This window comes from Capricornis sumatraensis, chromosome 8 (assembly GCF_032405125.1).
Source record: "Capricornis sumatraensis isolate serow.1 chromosome 8, serow.2, whole genome shotgun sequence".
NCBI lineage: Eukaryota > Metazoa > Chordata > Mammalia > Artiodactyla > Bovidae > Capricornis > Capricornis sumatraensis.
In genome coordinates this window covers 40,833,742-40,848,259 of record NC_091076.1, presented here as the reverse complement: position 1 = coordinate 40,848,259, position 14,518 = coordinate 40,833,742, and the positions used below count along the sequence as shown (strand labels likewise).

Below are 14,518 nucleotides of genomic sequence, written 5' to 3'. Positions count from 1 at the left end.
TTTGTTTGACTGTATGGAGAATACTAGAACCATATGGCTAATGCTTTTTTTCCTTCTCTTCCATGCTTCCTCACACTATTTTATTTCCTGTTAACAGTTACTAGTGTGTTTATTAAGTTGGGGAGAATGGGGACTCTTACTGCCCTCTCTGGGCTTGTGCTTTATATAAACACTGGTACATCCTGGTATATAAATTGAAATGTACATTACCAGTTAATAGTTTGTAAACTCATTCTATGTTGCAGTAATGTAGCAATTATGTTACTAAGCATGAAGACAGTTAGCCCAGTTTTGCTTTCTTCTTCTTTTTTTTAAATTCCCTGGTGGCTCAGGCGGTGAAGCGTCTGTCTACAATGCCAGAGACCCGGGTTCAATCCCTGGGTCAGGAAGATCCCCTGGAGAAGGAAATGGCAACCCACTCCAGTACTATTGCCTGGAAAATCCCATGGACAGAGGAGCTTAGTAGGCTACAGTCCATGGGGTCACAAAGATTTGGACACGACTGAGTGACTTCACTAGTGACTAGTGATGTGAAGTAACAATCTCTTAATGAATGTTCATAAAACAGTTGAGCTGTTGAAGATTTGGTGAGGGGTGTGTTGTGTTTATGTTCTTACCACTTTTTTATATGAGAATCTCATACTGATCCCCTTATCAGTCTGTTTTCCAAAAAGCAATATGAAAACCATAGAGTGTTACATTTGCAGATCTAATTTTTAAAATAAGCACATTAAAAGTTTTATTGTTTTCCTGATTGGTATTGGGAGGCTTTGAGGGTTTTTTTAGTAGAGGATATGGATAAGATGTAAAATGGCTGCTGTGTTTTTGTTTGTATCTGCCAGATCTAAGAAAGTATGACATCAGTTGAGTGTCTGAAAGGACACAGTGGCTAGTTGTGAGTGCCTTTTACCGACCTAAATGGGAGTACTGTTAGCTTTGGCTATTGGAATAATTTAAGTCTCACCAAAAAAAATGGCCTTTTTAATGACTTTCTTGTGTGTGAGAACTAATAGCTCTCTTTGCTTTTAGGCTTTACGTTTTTGTTTGTGTGTTTTTTTTTTTAACTTTCTTGGTGTGTTAATTGTGGGTGTTGGCAGTGCCTCTCTGTCAGCTGATCTGCCCAGCTGCATTTCTGTGGAGCCTTTTGCCTCGTCAGCAGTGTGTTGTGGTCATTCATCCTTGCTTAGTAGAAGATCCCATGGTGGGGATTTACTTTGGAAATTGGGGTTTAGTACCATTGGTGAGACTGTTTCTGTAGTCCCCTGGGCCTACCTGAATCAGTCAAAACAAAAATTGGAGGAGTCCCATCTGCTGACCATTATCGTTAATAAGACTACCTGTAGAACCAGGCCTTTCCACTGGATTTTTGCTGAGGACATTTTTTTTCCCTAAAAGGTGGAAATCTAATTCTTGTTTTCAACAAAACTGGAACATATTCATAAAATATTGGGTGACTGTGAGGTTCTACCAAGTCTTCGTGATGAACATCAGTGACTGTACAGCACTGTGAATATAGAAGGCGCACAGCGTATTGACTGACGTAGACTAGAGAAATCCTTTTTAAAAATATCTTTCTAATCTTAAACTTTTTTCTATATATTAAATATAGCCATAAATTCTAGCTGAGTGGAGATTAATAGAGATAGCGAGTTTTAGAGAGGAAGCAGTCAGACTGCTTTGGGAACTGGGACTGCTCCAAGTCTGTTGTTGGTGTCTTAGGGCTGCCATAACAGAGTGAACCGCAAAGTTGATGGCTTCAAACAACAGGAATTTCATCTCTCGTAGTCCTGGAGGCTTACAGTCCAGTAATAGGGTGTCAGCAGGTCAAGCTTCTCCCGAATTCTCTAGAAGAGGACCCTTCCTTGCCTCTTCCAGCTTTTAGCAGCCCAAGTCATCCTCTGCCTCTCGCATATGGCGCTCTCCTTGTGTCTCTGTCTTCACGTGGCGTTTCCTTCGTAGAATCAGTCATTGGATTAGGACCTACGCTAATGACCCCATCGTTACTTGATTATATCTGCAGAGACCCTATTTCCAAATAAGTCCCTCTCATAGATTCATTCATAGGGGTCAGGACTTCAACATATTGATACCTTTTGGGAGGATAGTTCAACAGATTCGTCAGCTCGACTCCCCACTAACCAGGTGTTTCAGAGAAAGTTGCCCTTGGAAATTTGATGAGCCTCAGTTTCTTTATCTATAAAATGATGATTTTACCTTATGTATTTTAGCATTTGTGGAACTAGTGTTACCATAAACTACCAAACTTGATTTTATATTAAAATATTTATTTGGTCCAATTTAGTATAGTTTATAAGCCCCCTTCCCCGCCTTTTTGGTGGGGGTAGCAAACCTTTTGTGACAATGCCCAAGTCTAAGGAGCTCTCTCCTTTGATATTTTAAATTGAAGCCTAGTAGATAAATCAGGTAAAAGCATAAATCAGGTAGTAGATAAATCAGGTAATAGCCTCAAGCTCATATATGGAACACAGTTTGAAAGTTTTTTTGACTGAAGAAAAGTGCCATATTTTCAATAAATAGCAAATAAGTGGTGCATTTTAGGTATAATTACTATTTCATCTCCTTATGTACCAGTTAACATAAACCTAAGCTTTTCATTTTCTTTGGTTTTCAACGGATAAGAAGTTAAAGTCTTATAGAATGAGCCATGAACATTTTATTCACATAAGCAGAGCCAGCTTTTAGGATTTCCATCCATCAAACTGAACTTTAAACAGACTTCTCTTACCCTGGAAACACTTCTTATAATGGAAATGTTTATTTTTAGCTTCAGCAGTTAATATTTCCTTCCATGAGTTTAAGAAGTCTTGCGATCCATTTCCCTCTGCAGTTTGGTTTTCTTTAATTTTTTGTCAATTTATGTTGCCATGATTTTAAGATGTCTCAGATGCCGTTTTGCAATAACATTTCTCCTATGTAAAGAGGTTTAGAAACAACATACATTTAAAGAGAAATCCTCTTAGGTCACTGTTTTGTGCCCCTAAAAACAAGATGAGTAGTGCCTTAAAGGCAACAGGAGTAATGTTGGCATTACTTTTTGGTGTTACTGATGGGCGGAAGCCTGTGATGGGGTTGTGTTGAACATAAACCCAGGAAACAGTTATCAAAGGTATTTGACTCAGCCTCCAGGACAGGTCCTTTACCTTATGCAATAGAGAAGTCTTCTCTTTGTAGCCATACTTCTCAGAGGCAGCTGAGAATAGCATTGTCTTTAGTATAAAATATTGCAGTGCAATACTGTATGTTTATGTCTTATTCATCTGGATTCAGTAACTTACAAACTCAGCATATCTTTCTGTGGCTTAGTTTTGTAGGTAATGTCTCGGTGAAATCATATTAAGTAGGGCTGAGGTTTCTAAAATGTTTTGATTACACAGCAGTATCAGGAAAGTAGTCTTTAAGCATGTACCCTCAGTGTATTTGTACTTCTTTATTCTTATAGCAATGTTAGGTACATTAAAAACATGGAGAAATAGACGTTTTAAGAGGGTAAAAATAGGGAAGTTCTAATATTTTCTTCTAAATACCCCACTTCGGTGAACATTTTTATACAGAGCTTGTTTTATCACCAAAAATCATTTTAACTTAGCATGTTATAGAATGTAAATTTTACTTAGTGTTACTTTAAAATATAAGTTTTGCATTTTTAACTTAACATGTTATAGAATGTGTTTACTGTGTGTAAGTCACTGCTAGTTGCTGAACAAGAGACAAAATATATATCTTATTCTTAATGTTTCTGTACATTTGAGGAGCCTGAAGGTGAGTGTAATATGGAAGCACAAGTGACTGGTTGATGGTAAAATAAACTCTTAAAAGAGCAATGCAGATTCAGTGAGATTCAAGCTGATCCTATTATATAAAATTAGATGAGCATTTGATTGTAGAGGGTAAGGAAGGTTGAACTAATATTTGAGAGACTAATATATGCCACTCAACGAGCTGGGTGCTTTTTGTATATTTCAGTCCTCAAGGCAGCTGTTAAGGGAGGTTTGGGTATTGGGTCTTTCTTAACCCCGCTTTACGAAAGAGCCAGGATTAGATTTATCTCCATCTTTCCATAAAACTGTGCTCTCATCCTTGGCAAAAGAAGTGCACCCATTTTTCTCTTAACTTGCCTCTTGAACAAAGACAAAATAAATCTTTACAGTGTTGCTATTTGATATCCAGGCTTTTGGATTCAAATTCAGATGTAAAGATGTGGCAGAGTTGTTCCTTCTGTAAGAATTTTAAACACAGCCAGTATGTATTTCAAGAAATTTGTCCTAAAATGCCCAGTCTTCTCCTATAAGCTTTCAGTTGCACTAGGCTTACTTTCTGAGACTGATGCTATTTTCTTGTTCTAACATGAAATTTTCTTTCTTTGGTGTTGAATGTTGTAAACTGAAGGGGTAGTAACCATTTTTATTTTATGGTCTTTAGTATATTGATAGAAGTCTATTTTTAAAAATTCCTTTATTGGAATATTTGCTTTTTTTTGAATTTAACTTATGATTTCTGTACTGTCGTCTTTACTATGCTAAACACACACTACAGCCAAAAAGGAAAAAAAAATTTACTTAATTGCAGCATTTTTATAAAGGTTGATTCAGGTGGAGAAAGGGGGTGAAGGAGTGTCAGCTGAGTTGCCATCATCAATTACCTGTACATTTTAGTATTTTTATTTATATTCAGCTCTTCTTTCATTGCTCACTATTTCATTTTCATATAAAATGAGAAAAAACTTAAGTATGTCTGTTTTAGACTAGTGAGACTGACCATTTGTTTAAATGGCATATTTAGTTGTGGGATAGGTCAATTTAATTTGAACAAACTGGTGGCTGTACTAATTTTTTTTTAGCTCTGTGTGGTCTAGAGAATGTTACTGAAATAAATAAGTGAAAGTCTTTCTTTTGTTTGGATGTGTGTATGTGTGTGTGTTACCATATTTGTAGTAGAATATGACTGAAGTGGTCAGTTACAATTTGTCTTATTGCTACCTTGTAAAACAGTGATTTTGCAGTTAACAAAGATCACTGGATTTTTCTCTTTTTTTAAATTTTTTAAAAAAATTTATTTATTTTTTGGAGGCTAATTACTTTACAGTATTGTATTGGTTTTGCCATACACTGACATGAATCCGCCACGGGTGTACATGTGTTCCCCATCCTGAACCCTCTCCAGTATGTAGCAGCCCTACATATTCTTTAACATACTCTCAAGAATGATAAGTAAAGGAGAGCTAACCCTTGTAGTTTTGGGTGACTTTCTCAGGCTCTTTAAATCCTGCTGGTTCTCAGCTACCAGGATCCTGTTGCCCTTGGTGCACTCCTTTCTTCCTTCTTTCCTTGAGCAGTGACTGGGCTCTTGCAGCGTATTTCCTTTCCTTCAGTTGCCTTACTTGCTCTCTGAACTGACGACTATCTCAGCAGTGCATGATGTGCGTGTCCTTTGGTATGGGTGCTGGAAGGGTGGGACAGGCGGTGAAGGACTGCTGTGCGGCTCAGCCCTTGGCACCCTGTGCAGGCTGCCTGTCCAGTCTGGGCCGAGGTTCCGTCTGCTTGAGATAGTTGTTGCTGATATGCAACTTAACTGTGGGGCTACTGAGTCTTATTTTCTCATGTTTTAATGTAGCTACATGTTTTTTAAGTAGGTGTTGAAGACTTATGTATGCGTTTATTTTGCCAATTTAACAAATAGTAGAAGTGTTAGAAACTAGCAGTTTTTCCCCCAAGGAAAATTGATGCTCTTCAACATTATTATTAAGCCTCTAGGACTTTTCTCTAGCAGTGTGCTCACATATGGAAAAGAAAAGAGTCTGATGTTCCATTTTCCCATATTCTTCAGAGTGCATTTTCCTCTCAGACTGCTGCCCTTATGAAAATGCAATACAAGAAGATGTTTTAGTGAGAGGCTCTCATACAGGACTGTAGATTTTGGATGATTGGCGTTCTGCAGTAAGCAGGGACTTTTGTTTTAACATCAGATGAAAAAGAAAACGTGTTTTGGAGAAAAACCCAGTTAATCTTTAATTCCCAGCTCAGTGATTACTTTACTTAAAATCATTTTGCTGCTGAATGGTCATCCTAGTTGGTATGAAAGGTGGAGGAGAAGCGTCTTTCCAATTAAGCTTCTCTGCCTGGATGATACTTGACTCTCCAAACCCAGACCTACTGTCCTGTCTTGCTGTCCGTAGCTGCTTGTGTAAATTCCATCAACTTTTCCATTGTCTCTTCCCATTGTCTTTGAACATTTATTTCTGAGAACAAGATCTGGATTAAGAAAATGACTCAACCACTAATATAACTGGGCTTCCCTGGTGGCTTAGAGGGTAAAGCGTCTGCCTGCAGTGCAGGAGACCTGAGTTCAATCCCTGGGTCAGGAAGATCTCCTGGAGAAGGAAATGGCAACCCACTCCAGTACTCTTGCCTGGAAAATCCCTTGGACAGAGAAGCCTGGTAGACTGCAGTCCATGGGATCTGAAAGAGTCAGACATGACTGAGCGACTTCACTTTCTTTCACTGATATAACTGAGAATGATTTCTAAACCTGTAAATTAATCTTGGCACCCAAAACAACAAATTTCATATGCTTGAGGTGTGATACATTTGTTGAAAATTCACTGGCTATTCATGCTCTGTAGTGCTTAAAAAAAAAGGCAGAAATGGGATCACTTTGAGCCAGCAAAGACAGATTTTGAGCCTTGAAATCCTTTACATGAATTCGAATGTTGAGGTATGAATTGAAACTGTTTCTATTTAGCTCTGATTTAATGCTCAGTTGAACATTCCTGTGCTGTGTGCCTCTGCAATCTAATGCAGGTGGAGGAAAAAAATTAAAAGTTTCTTCCAAAATATTCTTGCCTGGAGAATCCCATGGACAGAGGAGCCTGGCAGACTACAGTCCATGGGGTCACAAGAGTAGGACATGACTTAGCGATTAAAAAGAGAGAGAAAAGAATAGCTTCATATTTGGTTTAAAGTAGACTTGATGAAGGAGATACGGATGGTACTTCAGGAGTTGTCTTTACTTGAGGAAATACTAAAAATATTTTATTGATTGCAGCAGTCTATTTGCCTTACTGTATGTTTAAACAATAAGAGCAAATTCCAAGAATCAAGTAAATGTATTCTAACAGGAAGCTGAATCAAGGATCTTAAGTATTCCCTGTATTCAGGGCAGTATGTGGGTAGTTTAACTATGGTAGATAACCTCTGAGTTCATTTCTCCCTCCGGAGTATAAAAGCATCAGCTGCAGCTTTTCCATATAAACAGGCGGGAGACAACTCCTTGTCCAAAGTGTGAACAGCGAGGACAGGACTTTGCACCTCTGATGAGGAAGGAAGGAAAGAAAGAGTATTGCAGCTAGATGTGTTGGCTCTGGACAGAGGTCAGATTTTCCACACCATTTGACAGACAGCCTCTACTCCGGAAGCCGCCGTCTGCAGCTCACAATTGTACTGTGGCTCCCTTCTTCCCCACTCCCACTCACACATATAATAAAAGTCTTAACCATGGGTCAGCTCATTTCGACCTTTTTGGGTAAAAGACTTTATTCCTTTGGAATTCAGAAACAAGAATTTGTTTTCTGAAAAGCACATGCCATTGGATACCCTTTAACTTGACATGTGACTGAAACATTTGTTTTAATGATTCTGCTTTCTGCACAGGCTGCCATTATATATTTATTAAAGATGACAAACAAAAACCACCTCCTCTTTCATTACATTTTCTGCCTTCATGTTCTGTCGTTCTGAGATCTTTTTTCTTTCCCTCTCTCTGTCTCTTTCCCCCAGCTGTCGGCAGCCTCCAGCCCCTCCAGTCACAGTCCTCACAGAGCTTCAGGAAAGGACCCTTTTGCAGAGCTCTCTTTGGAGGATTTCTTATAAATCACTTTAGGTATTGCTGCTTGTTGGGGGAGACGGGGACTGAAATAACTTCTAAAAATTACCAAACATTAAGCACGAATGGCTCTTCTCTTTTGTTTCTAAAGGACTCTAGGTTCCCCCTCTTCCTCCTCCTATGTTCTTGCGGTGAAGAATAATAGATCCAAATAGGGCAAGAGGACAAACTGCTTTTGGAAAATGTCTTTAACATTGTCCGAAGGTGTGAAACCAAAAGACCGTCTCACATGTGTACATATAAGCATCCGCTGCTCACAGCAGATGGATGAGATCAAACACCACCCATTAAAACCTGGGTGTTTGTATTCAGTCTAAAAGATTTATAGAGAACAACAGCAGTTTTATACATTGGATTCAAGCTTAATAAGGAGCATCTGTAGTTTTAATGTAATGGCCAGGATTCATTGTGAAGAATTCATTTTTAACAATTTCTTTAAAGGGTTATTTTTTTTATGTATACCTATTCACTTTAAAATGGTAATATTTCCCCCCTCCCCCCAAACCAGCTTATTATTTTTCTAAGGTAAGGGCAAGTGAATACGTAATACCCTTTTTGATAGAAAGATTCTGCTTTTAATCCATACCACCTCTTTTCCTGGAAAGCAGTGTCATTTTTCTTCTTGATGCTGGAGCCCCCCAGTGTAGATATACCTTGTGGATCTTTGCGAGTTTGTACTCTTCTGATTTGACAACAGTTCACTAGCATATCTATTCCAGTAATTTCTTTTGATGAGCAATTTAAAGGATATTATGAGTGAAGAACCTGAGTGAATAGAAAGTAGATCTTTCAGATTTTGATTTATATTAGTAAAGAAATTTTTAGCAAACATCATACTGTTCCCTTAATTATCTCTAATTTTGGTATAATATTTAGAAGTAAAATTTCAAATTTTGCTTGTTGCCTGAATGAGATTTTTATGTGAAATATTTGTGTTCATGGAGAGATTTTCTGAACTTGTCATGGAAAAATTGTTCATTCATCTTCTTTCTTTCCATACCCTTTGGTTTTTAGTAGTTAGAAACTTGGAAGGCCCTGTAATTTTGCTTCAAATACTGAGTTCTGGCTCATGATAAGCTGATAACACTGACTTTGTTTTGTAATCAGGGTTTGTGGTAAGCATGCTATGAACACTTCCAGGCAAGTTGAATGGTAAAAGGCACAAAGCATTTTCACTTATGAGAAGGTATCTCTTAATGCAGTGAATTAACGCACACTTTTTTTTTTTTTCCAGATACAGTTTATGTAACTAGATGGAAGAGAATGGAATTATTCCAAAAAGACAAGTGCTCAAGCGGCAAATACTTACTTCCAGCAAAATCCAAACTGCTGTCTCTTAAACTCTCTTCTTCCATTAGAATGCTACAGTAACCCAGTAAAGGCCCATGAAGGAAACTGGGACTAGTCTATAGGAGAACGTATCAATACAGTTTATAAAGCCAAGAATTGCCATGATTTCAGACTAAGAGCTGTCTTTTTGGTGACTAACCCTTCAGTTCTTTCAACTCCTATTAATACCCATAATCAGTAACCTACCAAGAAAAGCCCTTATTTGGAAAGTGTGAAATTTGTATTTGGAAAAGCTGCCTGGAGAGAAGAGCTGTGTCCTTTATGCTAATGCACCAGGACTCTTTTGGGGGGATCAAATCATAATTATTCATTATGCAGTATCTTTCTTTTCTCCAGTCCTCACAGATACAGAAACAGTAACTAAAATTAACTTTTCTTTTTTTAAAAAAATTATATATTCAGTTTGCAGTAGACATTCCTTAAGTATTTGTATTTATTTATGATTATCAATTTACGTAACATTAATATTGTATCAAACCTCCTTATGAAAATGAGTATGGATGTACACGGTATGTGTGATTGTTACCCATAAGAATGAATCTGATTCAGAATGCTTCTCAGCTGACATACAGAGCACTAAATATTTTAAGGCAAGTCCATAGGTCTGAATCGCTTAAGAATTCTCAGTCTCTATGGGATTTAGGGAAGCATTATAAATGCATTAATCCTTATAGTCAATTCTGTGCCTAGGATTTTGCAAGGGAACAGTTCACTGAACTAGGAAAAGCACTACATTTTAAATTCAGCATTAGTGCATTGGGAAGGAACTTTACTGCTTTGTGCTTGGCATGTCATTATTTTCCATTTGACATTAGGGCCTTTCCAAAATGAATGTGAGGAATTGCTTTCACTTCAAGACTTTCCTTCTTTTCAGTAAAACTCTAGGAGGTGTTATGGGGGGAGGGGAGGGGACAAAATCCTTGAACCTTTTATTTGGCTCATGCCATGTTATGATCATGTACCTTTTAAATAAGGGGAAATAGTATCTTTAAAATTAATGTCTAGCCAAGAGTTTAGTTAACGAAGAATTAAAGTGCACTGTTGATCGGTGCTTTGTGTAAATACATCTTAACATTTGGGTTGAGACGGGCCTTAAGAAGGACAGTTTGTTGTAGGAAAGCAATTCTGTACATGAGTTTAAGCATATTTGTTGCATTGTCTCTGCAGATTCTATTTTTGTTTACAATATTAAAATGTATGTTAGCAAAAATGGGTGGATTTTCAAATAAAATGCAGCTTCCACAAAACTTTTGTTATGGTATTCTGGTCTGAGGCGCATTTTCTTTTTTCCGTTTTTCTTTATCATTGGTATTATTATTTTTTTGCTAATAAAAGTATACCCCAGTGATTATATTTGATGATTTAATAAATTGTAAAATTTATTTCTGTTTTAATTTCCAAAAAGCTTTATCTTTGTACTTTTGTTACCTTCTAGACATTGATACGCTGAACTATTTATTAAAATTGTTCATTTTTGCATTTTGATCAGATGCCTTCAGTCAGGTAAGTTTAAGGGAGAAAATGCTGTGAATTTGATGTATTGATGCATGTGATATGTCTGCCAAAAAAGCCTCTGACTGTATCGTGTTTCATAGTGAATAGTAAGTAGGATTCATAGTACATGGTAGAGGGACCAAAAGCTTTGCATTGATAAATGTGTCTGCATACTATTTGCCATGGTTGGAAAAAATAGTCTTTAACCAATACACTTTGTGAATATTACCACTTTTTAAAGTTTCACTGTTATTAAACCATTTTCATACAAACTGGAAAATGTACTTTTGTAAGTTAACTTCCTTACCATTATGACGGATTTTGATTTGTCTCTCCTGGTGTTTGAGTGGATGTTACAGTTGAGGTCTATGGCTTGTTCCTTTTATACTGTGGTGTTTTGTTTTGTTTTTTTTCCTCACTATATTCAAGCTTGTGAAATGCTTCATAAACATTTCCATCTTATGGTTCCAACTTTAGGGCTTATTGGGTTGGTATTATCTCCATTATACCCAGTTCACAGATTGGAATTAGGGTCTTGCCCAGGTCGATTAGCTAATAGACCTTGGAGTCAGGCCTTGCATGAACTGAGAAGGGAATTGTTTTCCTTCTGTGGTCTAGCCTGATGACCGCTGTTTATTCTCAGATGGAGCACATTTCCCACCTCCTGCCCTGATGTCTAGACGTTATTGACAAGGAAAAACACAAACCACACAACCATGTTAGCTTTATAATCAGAATGTAACAAGTGAGGTAAATCAGCTGTTGAATACGTAAAAGAAAAACACAAAACTGAATCAGGTTATAAACCTGTATATGTCCACACCATCTTACTGTCTAGGTAGCAAGTTGGTAGTGGCTGCAGAGATTGTTAGCAGAGGGAAGCTAGCCCATCCCAAATCATTTTCAAAACTTTTATGCTTTTAACATCTCGTTATTACTGTTCATTGTATTTTCTTAAGATATATTTTTCTTAATAAGTGACTATGAGAGTCCATATTTAGGGAGAGGCATTATGTTGGAGCAGGGATTGTTTACTTCTCCACAAGCTGACAAAATGTTACTCCTAGAATATAGGACTTTATGGGATAAATTTCTCCTTGGACTAAAATAATTGCAAGGCACTTCTGTTGTTTAGATGGTAAAGAATCAGCCTGCAGTGCTGGAAACCTGGGTTCAATCCATGGGTTGGGAAGATCTGCTGGAGAAGGGATTGGCTACCCAGTGCAGTATTTTTGCTTGAAGAATTCCATGGACAGAGGAGCCTGGCAGGCTACAGTTCATGGGGTTGCAAAGAGTCAGACATGACTGAATGACTTTCACTTTTTTCCCCCCCCTTTCTCTTGCTTACCGTCACTAATAAGCATGTTTCCAAATTCTTAAGAATTCAGATTACTGATGTCATGGAGAAGGAAATGGCAGCCCACTCCAGTATTCTTACCTAGAGAATCCCAGGGATAGGGGAGCCTGGTGGGCTGCCATCTGTGGGGTCGCACAGAGTCGGACACGACTGAAGTGGCCTAGCAGCAGCCTGTTCTCCAGCACTGCATGGAGGAAACCAGAATGTCTTGTCAAGGTGAGGGTGCTTCCTGTGTGCAGCAGTGGTTGGCTCGCCGTCTGTGGAGAGGCCCCCAGCAGCCATCCAGGTGAATAGTCCTTTCCTTGAGAAAAGATGACTTCACATCTTCCATGAGTCCTTTGCATCTGTCTTCGATCTTTTGTTCTGTCACATTTGCTACCTCGCATGGATCTGACTAGACCTAGAATTCTGCAGTCTGAATAGACTGAGTGGAAAGGCTGCTGTGTTATCTAACATGCAGTCTCTCTCAGAAGACCTCAAGCTTACTCCTTGCTTCTACTAAGCAGTGGCATTCTGTTTAGTGTGCTGATCAGTATTTTGGTCTAGTTTTTCTAAAAGCACTTAGAAAATGCCCCATTTGTTACTGATGTAGCATGCAGGTGTTGTTTTTATGCTGCACGGAACTCCCCACATTGTCAAAAGTTAAGGTCTTTGTGTGGTTATTTTTGGGGCAGATGTGATAGTTTTGTGGCAGAGTAGGCTAGGCTGGTTGTAGGCATTCAGCTAGAAGGAGCAAAAAGCAAAACGAATGTTTTATGGAAACTTCACTTTCTAATAAGTTCTCATTCAGAAGACCTTTTCCTTTACTATAAAAGCTGGTTTCAGAGTTGGTTTTGAAATAGAAATCTCTGCATGAGAGTCACTGGGGAGCTAAACGTCACCCTGTCTGAGCTCCTTCAGTCTGGCGCCTGTCTGCCTGCCGTGGTCACAGGCACTTGGCAGCTGTCTTGTACACTCCCCATGAGTGAGCACCAGGCTGTTGTGCCGCGGCTGGGACTGTAGGCAAAGAGATGCCCAAAGGGAAGGAAGCAGCCTCCTCTCCTTCACACACATGGACTCCAGGGTCTGCACTGTTGTGTGCAGAGCTTGCAGTTAGTGTTCCTGACATTTCAAGAACACTTTAAATGGAAGCGTCAGGCTCGCTGCTCTGGCACTGTCACCTAGCCTAGTGGCCATCTTAAAAGACACGGTGAAATCTGCATTTCTCATCATTTTTTTTTAAATTTTAAATTATTTTAATTGGAGGCTAATTTTTTAAATATAAATTTATTTAATTGGAGGCTAATTACTTTACAATATTGTAGTTTTTGCCATACATTGACATGAGTCAGCCATGGGTGTACATGTGTTTTGTCTGGAGGTAGGGTAGGAACTGAAAAGCTCTACTCCCATGTAATTACTCATCGATGGCAGACTTGAAGTACCCAGAGGCAGAAGCACCGCAGTAGGAGGGATAAGACTCTGAGAGATTCCGCGGAGCCCAACCACAGGGTTGTCAGAGGCAGGTAAGGAATGGCCGCACCACTGGTGCTCATAGCAGCTCTTGGGAGGAGCCAGTCTTCTGACAGCTATACTGTATGTAGAACTTGGAATTCACGATGGACAGAACTTAGAGCACTGTGGGTTCAAAGTGCAAAGCAAGGAATGGTGGGCTCATTTGAAAGCGGTAACGCAGATTAGTGTCATATTGATTTAAAAGCAAGCCAAACAAAATAGGATAATGTGAAATGACAGAAAATATGTGCAGCAATAATACTCTGTCCCTGGTTCCTGGCACAGAGCTTCTAAGACCTCTGTTATTTCCCAGGTGATAGGAGAGCACTAAGAGCATCTTTTGTTCTAATAGTTGGTCTTTGGCCTAGTTCCTGACTCAAAGTTTATAAATCACTTAGCATTTCCTGGGTAATGGGTGTGCCTTCTTTTCTAATGGGGCAACTCTTGGTAGATTCCCAAATGGCTTCAAGATGGAGCCAGTCATCAGAAAGACAAAGCTACGTTTAGAAGTTTGGAAATTACAGCCCCAACCTCATCCTCCAGGAGAGGGGAGGGGAGGGGCTAGAGACTGAAGGATCAATCTTGTCCATGTCATGAAGCTTCCATAGAAATGCTAATATGAAGGAGTTTAGAGCTTCCAGGTTGTGAACACACACATCCATGTGCCAGGAAGCTAGCATACAAGCCAGGAAACACAAGCTCCTGCACTTGGGACTCATCCAGAAGACTTTGCCCTATGTGAATCCTCATCTGTCTCTTCTGTATGCTTTATCATATCCTTTTAAAATAATAAATTGGTAAAATGTAAGTGTTTCCTTGCATTTTGTGAGCCGTTCTAACAAATTGTCAGGACCACAAAGAGGGTCACAGAAGCCCTGATTTATAGCTCATCGGAAGTACAGGTGACTACCCAGACTTATAATT

At 38.8% G+C, this 14,518-nt stretch overlaps 1 protein-coding gene across 8 annotated transcripts in view; it reads left to right on the top strand.

The window, feature by feature from the left end:
- The window catches only part of PICALM (phosphatidylinositol binding clathrin assembly protein), a 98,496-nt gene extending 87,513 nt beyond the window's left edge, over positions 1–10,983 (top strand). For 5 of the 8 annotated variants that reach the window (XM_068977151.1, XM_068977149.1, XM_068977150.1 and 2 more), the window contains one exon: positions 9,134–10,982. In XM_068977151.1, the coding sequence (XP_068833252.1) occupies positions 9,134–9,148 (15 nt within the window). In that variant the 3' untranslated portion in view covers positions 9,149–10,982. Of the gene's footprint in view, positions 1–9,133 lie in introns of all 8 variants that reach the window. The other 3 variants (XM_068977147.1, XM_068977145.1, XM_068977146.1) reach the window with 1 other exon arrangement.
- Positions 10,984–14,518: the final 3,535 nt, after the last annotated feature.